Below are 26472 nucleotides of genomic sequence, written 5' to 3'. Positions count from 1 at the left end.
ACTCACAACCGTCTTTGGTTGCCTTCAACTAGCACCATGTAGGTTATCTCTGTTTTAAACGCGTGAGTGAGGGGTTAATTCTCTAACTAATCGAAATGCAATTATTTTTAAGATGCTAGAGGCATCAATTGAATTAGGACTAACTTTTCAGGCCTCAAGTAGTAGACTTAATTGGACTACTCCTGTACTTTTAAAAAGGACCTAATTTGAAACAAATTATCGTCATTAAAAGGGGGTTAAATTGTTGTGGGGTTATCATGTTACGTGGTTATAATATAGGGGGTGTAAACATAGGGGGTTAAATATCGTGGGGTTAAACAGTGGGACACCAATATTTCACAACCAATCATTACAGTTTAAACTGGCATGAACTATTTATTGCTTATTTTCTGCGTCAATTGTTTTGTTGTCTGCTAAGAGACGCCATTTTCACTTTTTATGCTAAAAGATTGGCCTGTCAAAATATGCAACAAAGCAAACAAGCAAGATAAAATCCGTTTAGGTAGCTTTTTTGCCACGGAACCCAATAAAAAGGCACAAAACTAAAACAAAATTCTCGAATCTTGTAACTTTTCGCGGATTGGTTTTTGTTTTCTTTCATTTCTAAGGTAAGCTCCTTTCCTTTGTTAAATGGAAGGCAAACTCCACTGGCCGATTAGCTAAAGTGTGAAGGTCAAGTAAGTTATTGATCCAATTTCCTCAAATTGGGTTAGTTTTATCGAAAAGTCAACCATAAGTTGTTCTTGAAATTCTAAAAGCTTGAATGCCATATATTTTACTACTGCCATTCGAAAGTTTTTTTTTCTACAAAAAAATAAGCCAGTTTTTTTTCTGTTTCCCTGCGTTAATCGACTCTTTTCCAACTCTCTGTTGGTTATATTTTATTGTTTTATAAAGCCCGTTTTTGAGCAATTCCCTCCTCTGACCTTAGCAGTGACTAAGCAAATAACATAATTCAACGATTTTTTTGAACTAATTTTCTTCTTTTTTATAGTGTTATTTTTTGAAATTTTTGTATGTAAGTTTTTTGAACATTCAAGCTTAACTTTTTCATTCATTTTGTTCTTTGTTTTTTTTAGCAAGCAATCGAATGTTCCATTTGATACATCCGGTTTTTTTGATGGATATGCTTTTTGTTTGCATCAAAAATTTTCGGATTACGATTTTTGGACGGAACCACTTTTTAGTAACTGTAGTAACTGTAGTCAATTAAAGATATGTAGGCGAAAGTAACTATATTCAATTAAAGATATTACGCATTTAAGAGAAAATACCAGTCCCTTATCTAAATTGTTGCAAAGCAGTGATAAACTATCGATTGTATAATCATTTGAAGTGTTTGTTCGAAAAAGAACTCGAAAAGAACTTGAAAATCACACTCGAAAGAGTGGCAAGGAGCAATGTCGTCGGTTCGATTTTTACCAACCAATTTTGACTGGCTCAAAGAAAGTTCGCATAGAACCAAAGTATGAACGCTCCTCGTTTCAACTGGGAATGGTTTTTACCTGAAAAATGAACGATCCATAAACAGGTTTCGCAGCCATGCTAAATTCTGTAAATTAAGCGGATTTGCCATCTCATTCAGAGAAAAAAAAACAGTGAAGGTTTTCGTTTTCGTATATCAAAAATATTGGTTAAGTATGGTGCACAACCATTGTTTTGAGTTCTTTCCAACTAGTTTTTTTTCCATTATTTAAGCACATTTGAATGTTGCTAGCAAGCTTTCTGTAGCATCTGGAAGTATCATCTCGTTGATTGTACATCTGAAAGTCATCTCTCGTTCTGGCATGTCTGCAGAGTTGTCCACATCACCATAAAAAGAAAATTCGCGTCACCGATAATACTGGCCTCAAATAGTTTTTTGAAATTGAAATTGTCGTTTGTAGCTCATCTTCGGTTATTCTGTCACCATCTCACATATCAAACTTATTGCTGATTGTTCGAGCGAATCTCGTTGATGGTACAGTCCAGTTCCGTAGAAAACTAGCAGAAATCTTCAATGTGGATTTTTTCTCACAATTGCAAGTTATCTCTCGTCCTGGCCTCTCTTGAGAGTAATCCACATCGCGTATCAAATAATACTGGTGTCAATTAATTTTTTGAATCGAAAATTGCCGTTTGTAGATCATTGTCGGTTTTTTGTCACCATCTAGCATCTCAAAGATATTGCACAATATTCGAGGTTAATTTTAAATAAATGTTGAATGTGTGTTGTTAGTTCGTCCGAAGTGTCACTGTGTTCATGAAAACGGGGATTGCAAATTGTTTTATTCAAGAATTAACTGTTTTTTAGACGTTTAGTAATAAAACTAATAAAAAACTAGCTATGGATGTTTATTTTAGATAAATTTTTAGTTATAGTTGCCGCCCGATGAGTTTATTCGTTTTTGATTGTGTTGAATATGTGAGTCGACATATTTTCTCAGATCCGCATCCTTTATGTAAAAGTGAAAACAAAAATATGAAAAATTTCAAATAATTATATTTTGGAATTTTTTTTACTAGTTCGTGTCACGAAAATTTGCGTAGGAGTTTTTTAATTTGACTGCTCTTTTATTAAAATTTTAGATTACCCTTGCGATAGCAAGGGTATTGCAACCGGGTAATAGACTTTTTTCCCGTAAACAACTTGTGGAGATATTTGCTACCGTGATATTATTGGAATTCTAATTTTGTATTGTATCTTGCACCTTCAGTCTGCTTATGTTTTGTCGGCTTAGTTGCCACTGCTGAGAATCGTTTATTTTAGCTGTAAACAATTTTTGCTGCACTTTTTTTAGCATTTTAAAAATGCGGCTGAATCGAAATTTTGGTTTTCAATTTTTTGTATTTTTACTAGCTCGCTTTGTCATTACGTCTGAAAAAGTTTTTGTACGCGTGTGTGTGCTCTGAGGGGAAATTCGACTTTCTTTAATTCTGTTCGACGTGAAGGGTTTCTGCTCATGTTTTTTCGCCTTTGTTACTGCTTGGAAACTAAAAAATCCAAATCCAATCAACCATCTGGCTTATCCGGCATACCGGTAAAACAACTGCTTGAGACGTCAATGATTTGCGGTTCGAATCCGCAAGCTATAAATTCAAATCCAATCAACCATCCGGCGCATCTGGCATAGATGTAAATCAACTGCTTGAGACGGTAAAGATTTGCGGTTCAAATGATGCTAGCAGGCTTTTTGTAGCATCTGGAAGTATGATCTCGTTGATTGTCCAGTTATCTCTCGTCCTGCCATGTCTTCAGAGTTATCCACATCACCAGAAAAGAAAATTCGCGTCATCGATAATATTGGCGTGAACAAGTTTTTTGAATCGAAAGTTGCCGTTGGTAGATCATGGTCGTTTTTTTTGTCACGATCTAGCATATCAAAGATGTTGCACAATATTCGAGCTGAATTTTAAATGAATATCGAACGTGTGTTGTAAGTTCGTCCGACCTGCCATGTTATTATTGAATTTGGGGATTGCAAATTGTTTTTTTGAGGATTTTACTGTTTTTTAGTCGTTTAGGAATAAAACTATAAAAAAAAACTATTTATGAATGTAGGTTGGACTTCTAGGTTTTTTCACTTTTTGCTTTTTTCTCATTTTTTGGAGGCAAATGTGGATCATGCCCATCATGCTATCATACTAACTTTTTACGCGATCGTTTAGTTTTCGAATCACACCACCCACAAAAAAGGACATACATTTAAAGAATTTTTCTTTCTTTCTATGAAAATGGTCGGAACATTCAGCGCTACCTGCACAACAACCGGCTATCCTTGTTTCATTTTGAAGTTTTGTGGCTTGATTGGTTTTGGGTTATATTTTATCACCTTGTTTACTGTCGGCATAGTTGCCGCTCGATAAATTTTTCGTTAGTTGCCGCTCGATAAGTTTATTCGTTATTGATGGTCATTATTTCAAATAGTTTTAAATAATCGTTATATTTGAAATAATCGTTATATTTGAAATAATCTTTATATATTGGAAACTTTTTTTTTGGTCCGTTTCACCAAAAATTGCGTCGTAGTTTTTCACTTTGACTGCTAGTTTTTAATTTTTTAATTACCCTTGCGATTACCCTGGGTTCGAATCTTACCTGGAACCGTTTTTTTAAACAGTTAGTGTTCCGGTTCATAAAAGCTTCGGTCTTTTTTGTCTGCTTATGTTTTGTCGGCTTAGTTGCCACGGCTGAGAATCGTTTGTTTTAGCTGTAAACAATTTTTACTGCAATTATTTTAAGCATTTTAAAAATCCGGCTGAATCGAAATTTGCTTTCAATTTGTATTTTTACCAGCTCGCTTTGTTAAAATTTCTTTTTATTTTTCTTTGTTTCGTTTTTTATCGGCTTATTAAGTTTCGGCTTAATTAATATCGACTTAGTGGCCTTTTTTTGCTTCGTTACGTTTGAAAGAGTTTTTGTGCGCGGTATTGCAAAAACCGATAATGTTAAGCATTCTTCTTTGCTTTCAGCATTTGTAAATAGGAACTCATGAACACCCATTGTCTCACATGCTCAGGAGTTAGCGAACGTATTATTAGTTAGTATGGTAAATAGTAGCATTGAAGTTTCAAAAACGGATTTTTTTTCTGTTTTTACGCAAGGCGCTTTCAATCTTGTATTAGGTGGTTGCTGCTATCAGTCTCTTAAATATTATTCGAGAATCTGTTTCGTCTACTGCTCAGCTTTGAAACGGCTCAGAACAAATTTGTAGACTCGGTCAACAGTTCTTAACTAACGACATTCGCAAGTAATGATTTTTTTAATTCAAAATTATGTGTCTATTTAATTTTGAATATGTTGGAACTTTTGAGTAAGTATAATGAACTTTTGAGGTACCATGAAATGGTACGAATAGGACCGAGGATGTCACCAGATTACTATTTTACTCCAATGAGTTTCAGTCGACTGATTTTAGTCAATTGCCTCCACGATAGCTCCTTTTAAACAAACCCTGACATCTTAGGAAGAGGACTAATTGAAATGAACTTAAAACCGGAATCGTCTCATGCAAATGACTCAACGAACGACAATTTAAGCAACCATGAAGGCGACATACGATCAGAGTCGGTATGCAAAGTGTGCGGAGATGTGGCGACTGGCAAACACTACAGTGTTTTGTCTTGTGAAGGATGCAAGGGATTCTTCAAGCGCACAATCCAAATGAAACTGGCTTACAATTGCAGACAGAATTCTCCGACATTGGACAAACCAACGTTAGTTGTTGTAAATGGAGTCACAAGGTGTGTAATAGACCACTCTACTCGGAACAGTTGTCGCAAATGTAGATTCGATGCGTGTATATCCACTGGAATGAACCCAGGCCTAATTAGGAACGACAATTACGTGTCGAGAGCTAAAAAGCGAAGAATGACGAGGTTAATTTCAAGTCATGCTTCCCGATCTTATGCTTCGAAGCATTCAACCAGACAAGCATCAACTAATGAAACCGCAACTGTACCTGAAAACATGTATTTTCTAACCGCAGAAGACGACCAGTTAATTGAGCATTTGACCCACATCGAAGCGGACAAGATCCCGCCAGGTACGCCAGAGGGTCCAGTGGATGATCAGCTTCTCGGAACTACGGAGCAAGGACTGGCTTTCATGTTTCAGGCGGTCTACGGGGAGCTACGGGATATCGTGAAGTGGGCAGGTAATGTGCCTGGGTTCACAGATATCCCAACTAATGACAAAATGGCGCTGATAAAAAATTGCTTCCCAGAAATTATAATATTTAGACTGGCATGGAGATCGCTGCCGTATGAAAACCAATTCAGACTCACTGATTCGAAATTTGTGAGTAAAGAAGAGACCATTGAACTCGGCATAGATAGAGATCTAGTAGCGCGAAACTTGTTTTTCATCCAAAATACCAGAGAAGTATCGCTGAGCAAGGTAGAATTTTGTTTAATTCAGGCGATTCTGTTGACTTTTGCCAGGTGTCCAAATATTGACCCCAGTAGCCAAAATACAGCCTCGCTTATCCAAAGCAGAGTAATGCAGTGCTTGAAACGGTATGTTAAGTCAAAATTCCCAAACGATGGTCCTAGATTTTGCAAATTGGTGCAGTTATTATCGTCTATCAAATCAGTCAGTTTGAAAGCATTGGACGCTTGCTCGTCATTCGAGGCTGCGGGAGGCATCAATGTTAATTTTTTTAGCTCCATAACAGGTCATATTAGTACTTAATAAAACAAACTGCCAAATTTATTGATATTATACGCTTTTGTAAATTATTATCCCTTCTCATAGAACAGAAAACTTTAAATTAATTTTTCTTCTACAACTTCAATAAACATTATGTGATTAGGGTAATTTCTAGATATGCGAGGAATTTTCGTTCAGGAGGACTGTGATAATATCAAAATAAAAGAGAACTGGCGGTTAATATTTGTTTCAGAATTGGGATTTGTACTTTTTAAATTTTAGTTAGAGTATTGATCGTCTGAAAAACAGTCGGTTGATCTTCACTGATTTTAGCTTCAAAAATAGTTCGAATTTGAACTTAAATTCCAACGGTCATTTCAAAGAAAGCATTTAAATAGTTTGAAATTGTTTGATCCTAAATATTAAGCATTTATTTTGAATTATCTTTCTATTCTCGTTAAAACTGGATTCTGAGGATGATGTTCGTGATTGTTTGGAGACAGCTCAATCGTCGGGTTCCGTGAGTACAAAAATAGCAGACGAAAAGGCGATCCTACTAGAAAAAGAGGTTAGGAACTTGAAAAATCACGGGTGATCGACAAATTCAAATCAAATTTTTTTTTTAAAAAATCAAAATAATATGGAACAGAGCCCAAGAGCGATACTCACGCAAGGGCTTATCATTACAGCTAACCCAACCTTTGCTAACCCAACCTTAATTAGAAGGAATGAAGTCGTGCCACATTCTTCCTGGGGAGTACAAGGACTTTTTGCCAAGTATCATCAGCATGTTTGTGTACTTTGATGATAACTCAATAATATGGAACAGCAGGCGAATTTTGCGCAAAAAGTTTAACCCAGTAAAAAAAAGGGATTAACTTAAACGACCCGCTGCCCAAAGCAGAAGCAGAAATGAAAGCAGCTGCAAAGCAGATGGGTCTCGAGACCGTCACGAATAACTGTGTGGCTTCGTTTTCGATGAGGACGGGAGAAATGGCAAAAATATGTCAAAATAAACAGTGTAGATGAACTGAAAAAGCTTGAGAATAGTGCTTTGAATAGAAAATATGTTCAAGTTGCGAGACAGGATGCAACTGGGCAAAAAATGTCTCCGCCATTTAAAAGACAACGCTGCCCAAAAACAATCTGCTCCTTTACAACAATGAGGAACTGAAACCTTAAACTTTGAGTTACTTATATTGAATTGTGCAAAACTCACTGAGTTTAACTTTTGAAGTATTTTTAATTGAACTTGTATATTAGAGCGAAAAGGGAATTTTCTCATTGGTTTCTTTTTCTTTTTGGGTAGTCTATATTATTTTTCTTTTTTCTAAGTTTATGAAGTTCCTCGATACTTTTTTTTTTGCTAAATTGAGAGTGAGCTAATTTTTTTTCGAATCGGTGCTCGATGAACTTATCGCAAGGTGTTTTGTCGGCCCTGCTTGTAATTACGCAAGCAGCTCTGACTGGTGTGTGCTTACGCAACCCATAAGTCAGTCCAGGCGTCCTTCAAAACAATTTTTGGTTCAAAACCAATCATAAAAAAAGTATGTTTTGATCAAATCTTCTTTCTCTCTGTCTAATAATTTAGTTTTACTCATCAAATTTCTTTGTAAATCAACGGAGAAACTGCAAAGAAAGTAATTCTTACACAAAAGGTACAAAACGAAAAATCACAAGTCAAAGAGAGCGTAATATTGAAAATTCATTTAAGTTTAAAACTGCTCAGGCACAAGTAGGAAAAATTACAGGCCGTTCCTCGAAGTTATCTATCAGAAAGTACCAGCAAAAACTCTTAAGGGGCCTTAAAGTATGTATTCGAGCAAACAATTTTTACTACAAAACATGAGATCTCTTCCGAAAACCTTCAAGAGTTTGAAATTTTGGTTGCTCAACTGAATCCAAAGCCAGTAGTGATATGTATAACAGAAATATCGTTGAAGGAAATTTAATTAACCAATTTATTTCAATTGCTGGGGTATCAATCTTTAACTGGCTGCTCGAGAAGAAAAAGAGGTGGTAGATTAGGTATATATGTCAGCGAAAGTATTAATTTTGAGGTACTCAAAAAATTAAAAAACAATTTTCAAGTTCTGAGAATTTCGAATTGTGACAGAAAATTGTACTACCATAATTTCGTAAGTTTATATACCATCCAACGCAGTTAACTCGCGAACATCAGACAAGCTTCATAAATTTTTAGATAGTCTTATGATTGACCCCCAGGCATAACCTGGAGTATATGGCGATTTCAACTTGAATACGTTGAACGAAAACAAGAGGAGAAATGAACTCATAGGGAATACTAGATACTTCTGAATTAAAACTTGCCAACAGCAAGCAAGTAAAAAGAGGAAGTAGTAAAAACAAATCGTGTATCGATCTCTGTTTCTGCAATCAAACATGTCAAACCAAATCACTTCGAACATCAGTAAGCGATCATTACACTGTAACACTTGATCTAACCTTTAATACAGAATCAGAGACTCATTGAAAAATATATCACTATACCCTGGTATAAACGGCAATCTCATGAAGTGGTAGATCTCAGGGCCAGTCTTAGACCTGACATCGACAAATTTAAGGATCTTATCTCTTTAATAGACCGTATTGAAGCTTTTTCAAGACTGCATGAAGTTTTGATAGCAAAATTTGATTCGATTGTTTCCAAAAAATGTATCTCCAAAAAGCGACAAAAAGTTTGGATTGATGAAATTAGAAAAGTGGTCACGAAAAAACATCGATTACTAAACCAGGTTAAAAGGCTCGGTACATCAGAATCGCGCATTGAATATCGAACCTAATCAAGTTTTGTGAAAAAATTAATAGCTGAGAAAAGGAAAGAGTTCTATCAAGAAAAATTGTGAAGGTTGAAGGAAATATTTGCAATAAAGAATTTTTCAGAATGTACAAAGATTTAACAGGCTCAGAAAAGAAAACATTTGACGGAAGACGTTGATATCAACAAGTTTAAAGATGTTTTTCTAATATAGGAAAAAACGTTGCTGCAAAACTTTTCCGGCTAGGCGAAAGAACTTAGCGCACTCAATCAAATATTTTTATTTGAAACCAATAAACGAACACAAAAGAAATAGAAAAAGTGTTTGAAAACTTGAAACTGAAATATAACCTTGACACAAACGACTTGAACTATTTTTTCTGAAAAAACTTCAGCCTGTACTTTGTAAGTTGACAGCGTTTTTTCACAAATGTTTTTCTTAAAATATTTTTTCAAATTTATTTAGCCTAAAAATTTGCTGAAGTAATTCTCATACACAAAGACTGTAACAATAAAGATCCTGCTAATTTTAGACTAATTTTTCAGTTATCTGTTTTCGGCAAATTTTTTGAAGCTCATTTTTTGAAGCTCAAAGTAATGCGTTCAATCAAAATTAGTTTGGATTTAGATCAAAACGTGGCACTAAAGAAGCTTTTTTATCTCTGATTGAGGAAATTAGATTTCTTTGGAATGATCAAACCATCTTACTCCAATGCACGTTCATAGACCTGAAAAATATGTTGACACTGTCGACTATAGTATTCAGCTGGATAAATGCCATTCATTTGGACTTAGGGGGACTAATTTTCATTTATTGAAATCGTATTTAGCTAACTGAAAACAATGTGTACATCTCGAGACAAAATAAAAAGTTGAAGAAATTGAATTTATTGTCGCACGGATCAATAGGGGTCCCACTTTTATTCATCTTAAATATAAATGATATAGAAAAAAGCAACAGTCCTCAACAAGTTAGTAATGATACGCGAATGATACAGTCATGAAAACAACCTCTCCATTAAAACGTCTAAAAGTAGATATCAACAAGTCCCAAGCGAAACTAATGTTTGGTTAGCCAGAAATAAGTTAACACTTCACACAGAAAAACCAAAACTATGCTTTCCGGCAAAAAATTAGCTGTTAAACATTCTACAGTATCATTAATTATTGGCAAAAAAAAAGAAACTGAAAAGTTTTAAATATCGTGGTGTTACTTTAGATGAAAATTTAACGTTCTAAGACCACAAAAATTCGTTAGAAAAAAACTAAGCCAGGGTTGTGGGCTTTTTTACAGACTGAGAAAAATTTCAACAAAAAATCAGCTTCTTCTGGCCAATCAAACTTTTCTTCAGCTAACTTCCCAATATGTAGTCCTCGCTTACGCATTAACTGATAGAACGGAATTGGAACACCTAGAAATGCTTTTGAAACGTCCTATAAAAACATATCTTACAAAAAACTTCGAATCAATTAAATTTATAACCCAACAATATAAAAAAATTTTTTGGAAGAACTATATACCTATGAACTCCTGAAATTTTACAAAAAGTAATAACTAAAGAAATGCAAGAAAAAACTTCAACTAAATGAAATATAGCGAAAGCTGTCGTAATACATTCAATTTTTTTTGCATCAAAGCAGCCGATTGCCAGAACGCGAGTACTCTTCAACAGCTCTTTTCGTTTCCTTATTTTACAGAAATGATTAACAACGTCAACCATCAACTATATTCAAGCTAACAGTGATCTGATTAGTAAGCTGTTTTGTAGTTCAAGTATAATGAATCTGTATTTGCCTCCTTCACTGTTCTTCGACAACACTTTTTGAAAGTTATTATAAGGACTATTCTGGTAAACCCGCAATTTCTATCAAACGGTAAAACTTTTACCCCTTTTTTTCTTTTTTGATCAAATTGGGTTCTCATCCCAAGGTCTTCTTTTCCCCTAACTTCAAGGTTAGCAGAAATTTTTTTTTTTTGGTTCTCGCTCTGAAAACCTGCTTAATTTAGTCTTACATTGCTCTCCCTCAAGTAATGAAAAAATTCTTCATTTGTAATTCTGTACGTATGATAACTTCACTTGGAAACAATTGATTATTCTTATGTATTGTATTTAGGTACTAGACTTTTCCGAATTGAAAAGTTGTTAACAGGATTTTTTCCGAATTGAAAAGTTGTGAATTCCACAGTTAACTTAATTAGCTCATGAATTATTGAGTAATAATTTTGCCCCTTTGGTATCAAAGACATTTATATAGGTCCAGTTGTTTTCAAATTCAATTCAATTTCATTTCTGAAAGAAGACTGGATTGCGCTCTCCAATTACGGTTGCGAAAAGGGCACGAAAAAACTTGAACGACTTCTAGTTTTGGAAGTGGATTCTAACAATCAAAGTTCTCTGCTGAAAAAAGTTAATCTGTTGATACAGTTTCCACAAAGTATCCTCAAATTATCACAAAAGCGAAGTCACCTTATTTTGCGTACTTTGGTGGGAAAAATATGCTTTGAAGGGGAATTGTTTCAATGTTCTTACGTGTTACAAGAGGAATTGGCCGTATTTTTTTTGTATATTGCATTTCGAGCTTCTCTAGAAAACGCAGTCACAATGATTGCACATCATGACAATTTTTTGACTTCATTAGATAGTCTAATTAGCAAACCGAGTGCTATTTGGCTTTGAAACTTTTTTAACCACAATGATGGCTCTGATATTAAGATTCGATGAACGCAGTTTTTTAACCACAATGATGGCTCTGATATTAAGATTCGAAGAACGCTGGACTATTATACAGGCGAGATGATTTTCAATTTTTTTGTTGATTTTTTTTTCAGGAAAAGTAAAGATTTGTTCAGGCTCAATTTTTTTCGCAGTTCAGTTCCTTTCCTTTATTGAAAGGAAGGCAAACGCCACTATCGAACAGCGAAAGTGTAAAAGTCGAAAATTGTCATGAGGTTTGCGAAGTTATCCCAATCAGCTTTGAGATTTATCAACGGGAATTTTTTTGGGGGTGGGGGGGGGGCGAGTTGAGTGGGAGGCTTAAAGTCGATTAAGATGAAGATGGGTTGGTTGTCTGAGCTTAGAGTAAGTGGTGTCCAATGGCAGCATAGGGTGATAGTCTGGGATGCGAGAAAGGTGTCAGGGGACGAGATTTGTTGTGAGGTGTGAGAGCAGGTTTGTTCTTCCGAGTTGAAGGGGATGTAATTGGAGCTGGTGATTTCGTCCGATATCAGTAGTCCTCTATCGCCTTCGGGACTTATGGAATTCCAGAGGGGACTGTGAGCGTTGGCGTCACCGAGTACTCGTCCTTCGGAGTCTAGTAAGTGGTTTATAGATCCTTGCTATTTTTGGGGGAACGAGGTTTGCAATTGTATGTAAAAGTTAGTGAGGGAATATTTTCCATCTTGGTGATGATGTTTATTGTCTGGGAATCCAATGGGAGCTGGGAATGCGAGTTTGTAGTTTCGTAAGAGATATCTTCTCTATTGCAAAATGGAGTCTTCTTATTTGCTTTTCTCGGTCATTGCAGATAATATTATAGTTGCCGAGAGAGGGAGTGTTGCGGTTGTAATTGAGCTCGGTTTCTTGCAGAATAGCTATGTGGATCTTGTTTGTTGCTACTTAGAGGGCAAGCTCAGATGCCTTACCACCGATGACGTTGCAGTTCGATTGCAATAAGCGAAGACTGTTAGGAGTCAAGGGAGATGATAGAGTTAAGTGGGCGGTATGTCGGGGGTGTTTCTAGTAAGGGTATTACTTGCGGTGCGTGGGTGTTAAGTGTAAAGCTTCGGGTTAGTTTGGTGGTCTTTTGGTTTGGGGTTCTGGTTGATGTGGAGTGTCTCAGAATGGGGGAAGGATATGATGTACAGGTGTGTGTTAGGATGGTGGTCTTAGTATGAGTGGCTGATTTAGTAGGTGATGAGTCGTTGAGTGTTGTTGGGTGTAGAGTGAAAGGTGCGTAGGCATCTTTGGGTAGTCGTCTGTAGTAGTAACAGTTTGGGCAGTAGACTAGAAGTGTCTGTGGTGTTGGTTAGTTGAGTTAAAGGTGCTGCTTTTCAAATGGATTCAGCCGCAGCAGTGACACCATACCCTGTAGTGAGAGCTGCGGATCATGTTTCGCATTTGTAATCACTGGCGCCTGGGTTTGATTCTATTCCGGTGGTTAGAAGTAGTCGTGAGATGAGTCTTGAAGACGGCTCTGAACATATTCTGACCAAAAACACTGGCTTTTCGGTTGCAGTGCCCCTCTTGAGGAGGGAGGTTGAATGAATTTGCAAAATTGTTTGTCCGTTCCACTTGGAAGCGTCTTCTTGGGAATCATTCTTCTCGCGTCATTTGACACTGCTTGCTACGGTATGTTAAACAAGTAAGATGACGGATCATATGTTCACAAGAATAGTCACGTAATGTAGCACAATGTTTTTGCGGTCATTGTAAGAGGCTGACGTTCTAAAGGCAGGTACTTGTGAGAAACAGTTAGTACCTCAGTTTGGACAACTGGTTGACATGACACTAGTAGCAACTTATGATGGTACTGACGACAGGGTACTTAAGATTCTTCAATCCTCATCCGGGTCTTATTTTCTAGGATTCAAGTCTTTTCGACAGTTTTTTTTTCGTTAACCGTGAGTCGAGGGCTACCTAAAGTATTAGAGACCTGCTAGTAATATTGCAGGTAACCGTTAATGCGTCATAAACGGATCGAGTGATTTTTTATATTTAACCTCTTTAAATCTCGATAAGAGATTCTTTAAAAAAATCCCTGTCACGAGAAAAAAGATAGGAATTTTTAAGGCTAAATATTGTTTATCAACAGACTGCTAATCAATGTTCTTTTAAGCACGTACAGAGAATCAAATGCGTTTTTTTTACTATTATTCACAAGCTTGTTCATTGTCCCATCCCCACAATGACAAAATAGCAAATAAAAAATTTTAAAATTTTTGAGCAATTCGTTTTTCTTGCTTTATTTTGGTTTGAATTGCATTTACTCCTGAACAAAAATGAAAGCGAAGTGATATGAAATTTATTATTAGTCATTCGTAATTATAATCAAAATGCCATAATTACATTTCAGTTGGGTTGTAAGTCAATTATGAGAACAGACCCGAATCGAGGAGGGTCGTGGATCCTGTAATCATACATGCATTGTCGCTAAGCATGAAAGATACTACTCTTGAAACGTCTTCAACATTCCCGATTCGACATTGGGGGTTTTGATTCTGAAAGGCCTTGATGTATTGTGCTGAGTGAGGCGCATTCCGCAACATGCCCGTCCAAACAAAGCCCGGACACACGCAAACGGATCGAATGCCATGGGGCTCAAGTTCAATTACTAGACACTGGGTCAACATGTTTAGAGCCGCTTTCGAGCAGCAATAGGTAGCAGACTGAGTCAAAGCTTTTCTTGAGGCTACGCTGGACATGTTTATGATGACTCCTTTGTTCTCGTTCTTGATCATGTTTCTAGCTGCCAGTTGTGCGAAGTGGAATTGAGCGTTGAAATTGATGTTCATGACAGATTCAAGACTCTCTTTGGTGATTTCCAGTATTTTCTTGGGCTGTACCACCCCCGCGTTGTTGACTAAAAAGTGGATCGGAGGTATCGTTTTGAACCACTCCTCGCTTTTGTCCCAGTCGGAAATATCGAGAGACTTGGTTGTGATTTTGGACCCACTGTCACCGCTGCCATAGAGAGAGACCAGCTCGTCCAAATCGGATTGTGTGCGACTGACCGCGATTACATTGCACCCCTGGGCCGCTAATTCCCGAACACAATCTTTCCCTATTCCCTTCCCAGCTCCTGTGACTAAGGCCGTCTTTCCTTTTAGTTCAGGGTAAATCGCCGAAGTCTTGGGAATGTCCCAATTTGCTTCAGGTTCCATAAGTAGCGAGGTTTCTGTGAGCTTCGGGGTGCTCAATGCTGTAAAGGTACAGTGATAGATAACTCTTGATTAAGCCCGGCCAATCGAACTTACTTAATTAAGATGCAAATTTAGTTTGACTTCTATACGTTCAATAAACTCTGACCACAGCTTCCTGCGTTGGGTTGCGTGTTGTTGTTTCTCACATTAGTTTTAGTTTTGAACTTGCTGTTAGAAAACCAACAAAGGAGATGTTTTGAACCCCTGATGAAATCCAAATTAACTTGGAGGCTGGTAAGTTAAGAAACAATGTGGAAGTATACATGCTTTGATCTAGCAAACATTCCAAGTTCACAATGAACTTCGGACCAACTTTAACTGGTTCTATCTGAGGCAGTCTATTTTTTGTAGTCTCATTTCCTGACTGATTGTTTGCTTGCTGCTAATAAATTGTCAAGTTTTTTAGGTTTATTTACAGATAATGAACGTTGTTTGCAAAATACTTTTGCAACGTTGAATAATGATTGACAATTGGTTCACCGAGAAATTTGATATGATTTGAACTTCATTAAACAATTATTATAGAGAAAATGCCAAGTAACTTTCAAAAAAAAAGAATATAGAAACCATTGTAATACTCTGCAATTAACTGTCATGTAACGTGTATTGTCGTGTCATGTAATGTAACATGTATTATTAGAATCACTATTTGACTTTTTCCTGAAAACAACTTGTTTGACAGAACACTTTTAGTCAGCTGCAGCATGAAATATATTGCCTAATTTGCATACACATAGGATAGAATTTTTGGTCAACTCTTAATCGAAGGTTTTTTTCTGGTTATTTAAGCAATTTTCACTAGTTTTTAAAATCTTTTTGAAATCCATAGTGCATAATCAGGTTCATGAATTATTGTTCCGAACATTTCACAAATATGGGGCAACTTGGTATTCGGGTGTTTTTTCTTTTTGTTTGTTTTTTGTTTTTTTTTGTTTTCCACGACGCAAAATCAGGTACCACAAATAATCATCAGATTGGGTCGACTGATATATCATATTAAAGCTATTTCAGTCGTGATTTGAACAATTTTTTGAGAAAACAGTATCGAGAAAAACCGGTTGGAAACTTTTGGTTTTTGGTCTAATTTCAAGCTGATAAGTGAGTGAGTGAGCGAGCAGGCTTAAAATAGCTTTTTTAAGCTTAGCTTAAGCCGTTTAAGATTAGTTTTACCCAAGTGAAGTTAGTTTTTGAGAGTTTTATACGCCATTTGGGGAATCAAAAAAATTCAGAAATTCAAACAAATTTCTCCCAAAATTTTGCAAAAATTGTTATAAATTCTTTTGTATTTTTCTACAATTATTTTTTTTTGTAATTCTTGTCATTTTTCCACAAAAACTGCTTTCCGATTCAGTTAATTTTCTATGAATTTCGAATATGCCTAAGTTTTATGTTTCGTTCAGATCTTGTCAATTCACGCAAAAAAAAAAACGATACCAATTTGAAAAAAAAAAAACTTTTTTGTATGTTTTTAAAGACCATGGTCGGAACATTCTGTGCTACTTGCACAGTAACCGGCTATCCTTGTTTCAAATATGGCATGGCTACTTTGTTAACACATTACACTCCACGAACATATGCCGGACTATAAATGCTGTAATGATCTCATTTGAAAACAATTTTTCTAAGTTTTTGAAAATTCATTGGAGTCAGTTCCCAAAGTTCCGAAATGATTCCAGAATCAGAAAGGGAAGTTTGTTATCTTCTCCAGCGAGTGGTTAAGGAACTTTTCAAATAATAAAACAAGAATAACCGGTAACTGTGCAAGTAGCGTAGAATGTTCCGACCATAGTCTTTAACAAATACAAAAGTTTTTTTTTCAAATTAGTGTTGTTTGCTCCTGCGCGGTTTCATAAAAAAGATCTGAACGAAAAAATAGAACTTATGCATGTTCGACTGTCTTAGTAAAATAGCCCAACTGGAAACAGTTTAGTGTAAAGCGAAAAAACGTGAAAAAATTCAACAAAATATTTTTGCAGAAACTTTTTGATTCCCAAATTGGCGCTTAAAACTCCAAAAACTAAATTCACTCAAGAAAATTAAGCTTTCACAGCGTAAATTCAGCATCAGTAAGCTTTTCTAGCCTGCTCTCCTACCTTATTGACTCGAAATTAGACTAAAAACCAAAAATTTCAAACCGGTTTTTCTCGACACCGGGAAATTTTTTTAAATTTTCTTATTGCCGTTCGAATCACGATTGAAAGAGCTTAAATATGATACATCACTCGACAATTTGGATGATTATTTGTGATACTTGATTTTGCGGGAAAAACATAGAAAAGAAAGGAAAAAACTAAAACACACCCGAATACAAACCTCCATGATTACGATCATGGAGGTAAAAATTTTTGAGTGTTCGCTTAAACTTTACAAAAAAAATAATTGAGAAAAAAGGTCGTAGCGACTGTTCTCTTTGGGATACCAAGCTGGTGTTTTTCTCAAAATTTTGTGTACGCAGCGTTAAACAAAGTTTCGAAATCCAAGGACGATTAATGGACAAAACTTACTAAATTTAAATTAAATTTTAGACGTTACATCAGATTTCCCAAGTGGAACTTTGCAAGCTATTTGAGTTTGTTTCTAAGAAGTAATTTGGCGCTACAGTTATGACGTGGAGTTTTGCATGTCGAACCACAAGACATTTCGTTCTTCTAATCACGCAGTCAGTCGTAAATTATGCATGTTAGAGAGAAAGTGAAAAAAAAAGTTCAGTTTCAGGCTACGAGAACGCTCCTCATTTCTTTAGATTAAACTTAAGTCGATTTTTTTTTGCAATCAAACTACGTTAAAAGGTGTTTCAGTTAGTTCATATTGACCTTCTGTTGATAGTTAAACATTTGAGGGTGTATGTCGACTTCCACGTAAATCGGCGTCAATACAGCTATGCAGTAAAAGCAGTCTAATTTTCCTCCCCTTACCACCTCAAGATAACACAGTCCTGAGTTTTATGGTCTAACCAGTGGCCCTGCAGATTTAAGGTTTGCACGGAGAACAGCCATGCTAGGATTTGCGAAATTACTCAACATATCAAATTTCATTCTTTTCCGCTCTTTTCCAATTGTCAGTTGGCTATGTTTGCCCTTACAATCAGCAGGGGTATAGCAATCGGGTACTAGACTTTTTTTCCCGTAAGTAACTTTTGCACTGGAATCATCTCCCGGGCTCGTTCATCTAATGGTTTGTTTTGTTGCAACATACATATTTTGAGCATGCTATCATTTTAAATATCCGGCCTAATCGAAAATTACTTTTTATGCTGGTTGTAATTTTAGCAACCCGATTTGATTAAGTTTCTAGTTTTTTTGTCTTTTTTCAGGTTAGTAAGTTTGCATTTTTTATCGACTCAGTGGCGCCTTATCGGAGTGTTTTTTGTGCGTGCGTGTAATCTGGGGGAAGGGGACTTATATTTTTTTAGACATGAAGGGCTTCTGCTCAGTCAGGTATTTTCGACTTTTTTACCGCTTGGTATTTATAAATTCAAATTCACTCAACCATCTGGCACAGGGAGAACTCGTAGCTGCTTGGTAGGGCAAAGTATTGAAGTTCGAATCCGAAAGTATTGAGGTTCGAATCCGTTTTTTTTGTAAAGTAGAGTTTTTGCTTGTCTGACTATTTTCCGTCTGTTTGTTTTTGTCGGCTTAGTTACCGTAATCCAACTTTTGTTTGAAGCTTCAGCTTTCTTCCAAGTTGTATTAACCACGTTAAAGATGGTTGAGACGTCAAAGCCCGAGAGGTCGATTCCAAAAAGGACTTTGTTCAAAATAATTGGCTTCTGGCATTCCTAAAGCTAATTGTTAGTTTTTTTTTAAATGGTGCAGATATCTTGCTTTCGGTTATTTTGTGCTTTTGTTGCAGTTTTTTTGAAACGCTTTTTGACAAAAACATTTTTTTGAAGTTATTTGAAAATTTTTCTTTTCATTTGATTAGAGTCATAGTCATTCATTTTTCTATCGCAAGTGGTGCGAAGCTCAGCTTCGCCTCTGTGTCAATGATTTTGTATCGATCCAGGGTAAATGATCCCAGCTACCCTCTATGAAAGTATCAATATCAGCCCTCCATGTATCGTTACTTTCGTCCAGAGAGGAGCACAGAGCTACAGGATAGGGAAAAACTATTAGCGGAAGATTTGATTTATATTCTATCTCCAAAAAAGTTTTCCTGTGGTTTGATCCATCAGTGTATAGGATGAAAGTTGTACAACGATGAATATTTAATGTATGGTTAGGCGTTCACTTGGAGTTTGTCAGATTGTGTAATCTATCTTCTGGCGTGGCAATGGTGGTGTGTGAGGATGAGCTATCACTTGGCTTAAAGTCTCAGGTCTACCACAGCCTGACCGATTTCGGCTGCGATAGCAGTGCTATGTGATAGTTCTAGACGCACACACAAATAAAATTGAGTTGCAAAAAGGGCTTCGCTCAACAAACTCACCCAGTCCGGAATGTGGAAAATTAATAGCAACCGGCGTTTGTTAACCCCCGGCTCTGTTCAATACAGGACCAACCGTGGGGGTAGGGAATGTCTTCTATTTTGCGTAGCTGGTCCCTTTTTGAATCGAAATCACCGACTATGCGTCATAGATCTTCTTCGAGTCGCTCAAACCAAAATTAAATAATTAAATGAGACTAATATTTTGACCATCAAAAAAGGTATGAAACTGTTAAATATTTGCACTGCTAAGGTAGTTTTGTGCTATGTTTGTCATTTAATTTGAATGCCCAGTAACCATCATCTATTATTTGAACGCAACGCCAAATGCTCTATGGACGCATTGTTTAAGTGAGTTTTATTAGGAACAAGAGTTAAGGAAAACCGTTAAGAAAATTCATTAAGCCAAATGCATGAATATTCAAGAAGTTTTTTTTTCAATTCGAAATCTGGATAAGTTATAACTTATGATTTGTTAAACTGATGGTTTTTTTATGATTTATTTTTTTTGAGAAGCGTTTTCAGCTTCGAGACTTGAATAACTAGCGTATAATTTTTTTGACCAGCTCTTTCCCATTCCAGCCAACTCAGCAAATTATAATTCCTTCATATTGAAAACCCGGTCTGTATATTTAGGCATGGGAGTAGTACATTAGAAACTGCCTCAAACCCATTCAAGTTTTTGGTTCTGTGAGGTCAAATGCATGAACCATCAAGTAATTTTGCACAATCAAGTAAAAATATTTAGTTGCAACAAAGGGCTAAAGAGACCGAGCGGTGTCCATTGATTTTCTAAAACATACTTATTGTTCAGTATAAGTGATGCGCTGGGAGGCTAAGAGGAGCACTAATAATTTTGAAAAAGATTGAAATGTTTCAAAGCTTCATCGATTGCTTGTATAAAGCATTGACGTTTTTAATCTTTTAGGACAACTGCAAATGATTTGAAAATAAATCTTGTATAGCATTTTTCGGACCCATCGTCAAGGTATCAAAATCAATTGAAGTGTTGGAAATTTTCGTAGCTTGAACAATTTACTTGAAAAAAAATAAAGTTATTGCGAAATATTTTTGAATCAAGTCAGCCCATTAAAACCCAGGGAAATGCTTCTTAGTTTCTTTGTAAGATTAATGAACGCAGTGAAGACTGTTATGTTGGTCTTGCTGATTTTTTTTCAGGAAAAAGTCGAAAAATATTGATGCCCTTAGGTATAAGGTACTTTTTGAGTTCAATTGAAATTCATCTGCTGAATGTGAGGTAAATAGCCCTCTCCAAAGATGAACGTGGAAATGGCGAGAAAAACGTGATCGATTTCTAGTTTCGAAAGTAGAATTTATTTTTAAGATTTCACAGCGGAATAAAAACTTTACCTATTGATCCAGTTTTTCTCAACTTGGGTTCGTATTTTCAAAAAAGCGCCAATCATAAATTGTTCTAGAAATTCTAAGCGCTTAAAGGGAATCCATTTTTTTCTTTGAAATTTGAAAGTTGAGATTTTTTCAAGAATGTCAGTGTTTTTTATGGTTACTTGCGTTCATTACTCTTTTCCAATCTTCGATTGGCTATGTTCAGATAGTTTACTTTGAATAACTTTTTTTGCGAAGAAAGCCGACTCTGTAAAACATTCAAATAATTTAAAGTTTTTTCGCCTGATATCTGGCTTTAGAAATTTTCAATTAGTCCAGTTTTCATCTCTTGAAGAAGCTGCGAAAACAGAAAATAAACGTGATGCAAGTCGTCGAAACGAGCTTTCCAAATAAAGGAAATGAATCGAAAACTTGAAAAGTTATTTTCAAAACTTACTTTTTTTGTGAAATTTATTTTGTTGCGGACCACTGCAAGTTCGGCAAACAACTTGGATTGTTCAATTACCCATTGCTGGAATGGTTTTCTTCAAAATTCAAATTTTTTGCTAACCAGTTCAAGTCGGCTTCTTGACTTTTTTCTCGTAAATAACTTTGTTCACTCGACTCCTGGCGGTACTTTGCTTTTCAATTTATTGCACACTTTACCGAAGATTCCTGAGACTGCAAAAGTCCTTGGTTCGAATCTGACCACGACCTCCTTTTTTTCAAATGGGAAATAACCTGTTTCAGATCAAATTGTCGGCCTTATATTGGTCTGTTTATGTTTTGTTGGCTTAGATGCCGTATCTATGAAACGTTTTTTTTTCGCTGTGAAAGATTTTCATTGTGTTTGCTTTTAGTGTCTTAGCATTTTATAAATCCGACCGAATTGGATTTAGTTTTTTTTTTCATTGGTTTCAATTTAGCCAACTCGGTTTGTTAAAATTTCTTATTTTTTCGTTTTTTTTTGCTTAATCAGTTTCGGCTTATTTTATGATCGATTCAGTGGCTTCCTACTGCATCGTTTGATGACCGAAAAAGTTTTTGAGTGCGCGTGTGCTCTGAGGGAAGGGGGACTTGTATTTTTTCTATTTGTTCAGAAGATATTGAATTTTTTCATCATGAAGGGTTTCTGCTCGGGTTTTTTCAGTTTTGTTGCCGCTTGTTAAGTTTTTGTTCCGCTGCTATATTTGTATTCTTGTTTCTGGCTGTTTTTTGAAATTGTTTGTCTCTAATTTTGATAGATCTAATTGTACGATGAAATATCGGTATTATTTTTTGCTTATCGTTTTTCGGCTTCATGGTTGTCGATTAGGCTCTCGGTTTAGTTCCCGAATGGGATATTCCACCTTGCATTTAGTACATATATGGCTTTCGTGGATACTATTTGGACAGTACATACCTTTTTTCTTGGTTGATTTTCAGCTGATTAGCTGTCGCCTTTATGTAGCCGGCCTTTTTACCTAATATTTTGTTTCCTACAAATTTCCGATATTGTTTATGGGACCAGTATGACTGGCCTCAATTTTTAATTTTTGAATGCTCAATTTTAACTCGTTTTGGAACTCCTCAAAAAGTCTGAATAAATTTAAACAATTTGATTTTTTTTGTATAGTTCTTCCTTTAAAGGTAACAACCTTCGAAGTCTTCTATGATAGTTCTTGAGTCTCTTGCTGTTTCAGTCCTATACTTGTTGTATCGCAAGTGGTGCGAAGCTCAGCTTCGCTTGTGTTAAAAGTCATTTTTTATTTTCAAGTTTTCATAGATCAAATTTTGGTTATTAGACGAATTGCCAAATCTGTTAAAATTGCATTAAGAATGCAACGGGGTATATGACTCATCGCTATTATAACTGGAAAACTTTCCGACCCGAGTTTATCCGAAAATCACAATCTGTTAGTATACCGAAAGGTATAAGTTTCAAACGGAGTCATTACCTTTTCAGATTTCGCATTGCATGGGTAAGAGCTTATGAGTACGATTGTGTGAAACACTTGTGAAAGGAATAAATCGTTCATTAGACCGATCGTTATGGCAGTGGAAAATGTGGAAGCTGAAGTGACAGAGGAGGAGGTGGCGCGCGAGCGAAAGGAGGCGGAGGATTTTCTGAGAGAGCTGGAGGTCAAGCTGAAGGCCAAGCAGGAGATGCGAGAGAAGAATCTCAATGCCTCAAGTAAGATTTTAGATATATTTTAGTTGGTTTTTATAATTTCAGCGTAAAAAGTAACTTAAAAAGTACAAATCATATGGCTACATTTTTGTCAAATTTTGTAAGAAGAAACGCTTAATCAAAAATTTTATCGAATTATAAAATCTGTATGTTTTGTGTTTTTGTAATAAGCCTTTAAATCAATTGTAGGAAAACGATATTTGGATATCTGTCTTGTATAAAAAAGAGCTCTAATGGCCTTCGGTAATTTGTTCGATTCTCTGAAAGAGCAGTTATTATTTTGTGCATAAAAATATTCGCCCGCAAAGATTCGCCCGATTTTGTTTTCTTATTACACAGTTAGCTGAAATCGTGGTGCTACTAGAAAAAAAGACCAAAACGCATTTTTTACAGAGTTTGTTGATTGTTTTCATATTTTACTGTGCTTTTCTTTAGAGAACTGGCCGGACGAGGAGTTCTTTGGTGAGTTGGACTCGGGGCTGAAGCGGAACAGTGCTTTTGTGAAGAGACTGAAGATGCTCCCACCGATGGAATCGACGACGACTGCAGAAGGAGGCGGGGGCAGGGAGGCGCTTTTGGGCGAGATGGGGCAGTTGAATCTTGTCAAGTATATTGACGAAGTGGCCACTGCACTTGCTGTGGATAGAAAGTTTAAAGTGAGTCCAAAACAGCTTTATGACACCGCTAATCTATCACAGAAAGTTCCGACCACATTAAAAACAAAAAAAAATAATTTGCCGTTTTTTGTGCATAGTTTGGTACGAGGAGAGCCAAGATTACGAAAGCTTAGAAAGCTTAGAACGGCTACAGTTGTGTTCAAAAAATCAAGGAAAAAATCATAAAAATATTTCTTAGTATCAAAAATTTATTTTCTTGAAGGAAAATTGCGTTTTTTACCGTTTAATTAACCAATTTACATTACGTTACTCGCTCAAATATAAAGCTCAAAGCAAGATTTTAAAACGGTTTTTCTTGGTCTGAAGAAATTTTCAAAATGTTGTCGTTCCAGTTACGACTTAAAAGGCTGCTATTAAGAGTGGATGAACACAGTTCAGGCTCTTATATAGATCGCGATTATTTTTTTTAGGAAAAATTGTAAAATTTGTTCAGGCACAAATGTTCTTTTTTGCTGTTTGACTTTTGATTTCTTTGAAGTTCAGTTCTTTTCCTTTGTTGAAAGGAAGGCAAACTCCACTAACGAACAGGAATAGTGTAAAGGTCACGAAAAACGTGATCGGCTTCTTGTTTTGAAAGAAAAAATAAATGTTCATTTTTTTTCTGGCGAAATAAAAATGTTACTTTCTGATCCAGTGTTCTCCTATAGGGTTAATTTTATCAACAAGGTGTCATTCCTAAATTGTTTAAAAATTCAAAGAGCTCCAAGGGCAACTTGGTTTTGAAATTCGAAATTTGATGTTTGTCATGAAACAAATCAGGGTTTTTTTTCTGTTTACTTGCGTTTATTGACTCTTTTCCAACTGTCTGTTGCCTATGTTTTGATATCTCTTCGAAATCACTCTAATAATGTTTTGTGATACCTGAGTGGGCCTGGAAAAAAATAAAAGAACTAAAATACATCCGAAGGTAAAGTTCATCCCACATTCAGTTGTCGCAACAATTAGCGCGATGTCAGACGCCTGCTCCAAGACGTGCTAAAAAACAAAAAATCTCTTCACCTAAAATAGTTTGGAGTTTTAGTCGTTCGCGTCGAGCAAAGGTTTTTTGCATTTTGAAATAGTTTTCTTATATACTTGTCATTGAAATATAATGCAAGACTGGACGACCGAAGTGTTTAAAGTGAGTTTTGCAAAAGCCCTCCGGGCCAAGTGCCGGAAAGGTTTGCTGTCAGCGTTGGCTTGTTTTGTCTGTTTTGGGCCGAAAGTAGGATTAGAAGAAAGGGAGCTTGGCTATTTTGCGTATCATTGTACGAAGTAGTTTGTCTGAAATGTGTTCTTGCTATCGTGAACTGTTTTTTAAATTGAGTTTGTTTAAATGGAATTGGGTACTTCCCTTTTACTGGCCTGGATCCGGTTAAGAAGGGTATCACTTTCCAGAACTTTCTGGCCACAGTGTGATAATCATAGGTCTGGAGGAATTGATACCATTTATTTTCTTTGTTTGTTACTGTCTGTTTTGAAAAAACGGTTTTGCTTGTTCATGGTCTATATGGATTGGTTGGAATGACGGTTAGATTCTCTTTTTGACTCGAGAGTAAAAGATTTCTCAGTTGGAGAAGTAGCGTGCTGACCTGAGGACAAGGTCGCGAAGAAATCTTTCATATGCGGTGATTGTAAAAGGTGCACTGCTTCGAGAGACGCCTGACTCAATCTCTTCATTAAAACTTTTCCAGTCAACTTTAAGAAAATTATTGTATGTCCGTTTAGGAGTAAAAAATGGCTGTTCATTCGGGTGTAGTGCAATAAGTGTGGGGAGGTGGTTTGAACCTAGGGAATTAAACGGGGACCAGGATGCTGGGAGTGAAAGTGATTGCGACGCCGGTGAACGTTCGGGAGAGGATTTTTGAGTTTCAGCGTTAAAAGGTGATTTTCATTATTTAGTGGCGCAAAAGTGGATTCGGTATTTTCATTAGTGAGAACCTACCCGTGTTGATCTTCTTCTATACTGGAGTGCCATAAGTTTAAGTGTCCGTTCACGCCCCCCTAGAACGAGGTCGTCGCCAGGTGCAAGTAGATCAGTGAAAGATGCGGAGTATCTGGGAAACAGCTGGATATGGGGATGCAAAAGTTAAATATGCGGAGTTCAGACGAACTGGCTACCACTGAGATACACAAAACATCCTTAGTTCTGTCACTAATGTTTAACTCTCCGTATTGTAGGGATTATGGATTGCAACTAGCAAGCCACCATCTTCTTCAACTGTCTTTACTGATAATAGTATCAAGGGGGCAAAGATAGGGATTTCGGCTTTGTTTTTTAAGCTTGATTTCTTGAAGGACAGCGATATGGATTTCGTTTTCCGCTAAAAAAGCAGCGATTTTGGGCGCTTTTGCGAATATTTCGTTACAATTTAATAGCGAATTTCATAGACAGCCTTGGGCTCGGCTTAGAAAGTTTTGGATGTAGGTTGAAACCTTTGAGAGATGGATTGTGTTTGTTGGTATAATTAACATTCAGGTGTGATTTGAGGGGCAGTCTGGGGGTAGGGAGTTTGGTTAGCCAAGTTCGACTTGTTAGGAGTTGTGGGATTAAGTGAAGGTGCTTTGGTTCTGGGAAGGTGGTAAATATAATTAACAGTGCACAAGGGACTGTAGAAACCTCGGCGGTGTTTGCATAGAAATTGAAGGCCACTGCATTTCAAATATATCCAACCACACATACTTGGAACCAAAAGCTGGTTTGTGTTCGCTTAATGGGAAAGTTATAAGAGGAATATTTATATAAACTTGAGTTGGGATTTATGCCAGAGCGGAGTAGTAGCATGAGGATGAGCAGACGGAGCAGCCTGCCCGGCTTCAGACGCTCTATAACCGAAAACCGGCTACTTCTGAGCTTTCCCCCGACCCGGGGAGGGTTAGCGCGACGCCATTTTCATCCTGGCGAACCAAGAGTCGGATTTACCTCGTGGAGGCGGCGTCGTTCGGATCCAAGACAACGGTAGTCGACCATCCCTAATTCACTTGCGTTCTAAGCTTTAGATCCTTTTATCACACTGCGAACAAAAGCACCACAAATTTGGACCA

General features: G+C 36.5%; 3 protein-coding genes across 3 annotated transcripts in view; 2 read left to right on the top strand and 1 right to left on the bottom strand.

Moving 5' to 3' along the window:
* LOC134841495 (regulator of nonsense transcripts 2-like) overlaps nt 1-26472 on the top strand; it is a 66138-nt gene that overhangs the window by 21353 nt on the left and 18313 nt on the right. Inside the window, exons 2-3 of the mRNA XM_063857521.1 lie at nt 22551-22774; nt 23207-23427. Of these exons, the coding sequence (XP_063713591.1) occupies nt 22633-22774; nt 23207-23427 (363 nt within the window). The 5' untranslated portion in view covers nt 22551-22632. The remainder of the gene's footprint in view (nt 1-22550; nt 22775-23206; nt 23428-26472) is intronic.
* Nucleotides 4820-6255, top strand: LOC134841442 (retinoic acid receptor RXR-beta-B-like). The gene has a single exon (XM_063857438.1). The coding sequence runs from the start codon at nt 4964-4966 to the stop codon at nt 6170-6172; it is 1209 nt and encodes a 402-aa protein (XP_063713508.1). The 5' UTR covers nt 4820-4963; the 3' UTR covers nt 6173-6255.
* On the bottom strand, nt 13917-15077 carry LOC134842198 (L-xylulose reductase-like). The gene has a single exon (XM_063858420.1). The coding sequence runs from the start codon at nt 14788-14790 to the stop codon at nt 13999-14001; it is 792 nt and encodes a 263-aa protein (XP_063714490.1). The 5' UTR covers nt 14791-15077; the 3' UTR covers nt 13917-13998.

Source organism: Symsagittifera roscoffensis, chromosome 3, assembly GCF_963678635.1.
Source record: "Symsagittifera roscoffensis chromosome 3, txSymRosc1.1, whole genome shotgun sequence".
Lineage (NCBI taxonomy): Eukaryota > Metazoa > Xenacoelomorpha > Acoela > Convolutidae > Symsagittifera > Symsagittifera roscoffensis.
The sequence above is the reverse complement of the archived record's forward strand: the minus strand, read 5'-3'. Positions and strand labels throughout refer to the sequence as shown.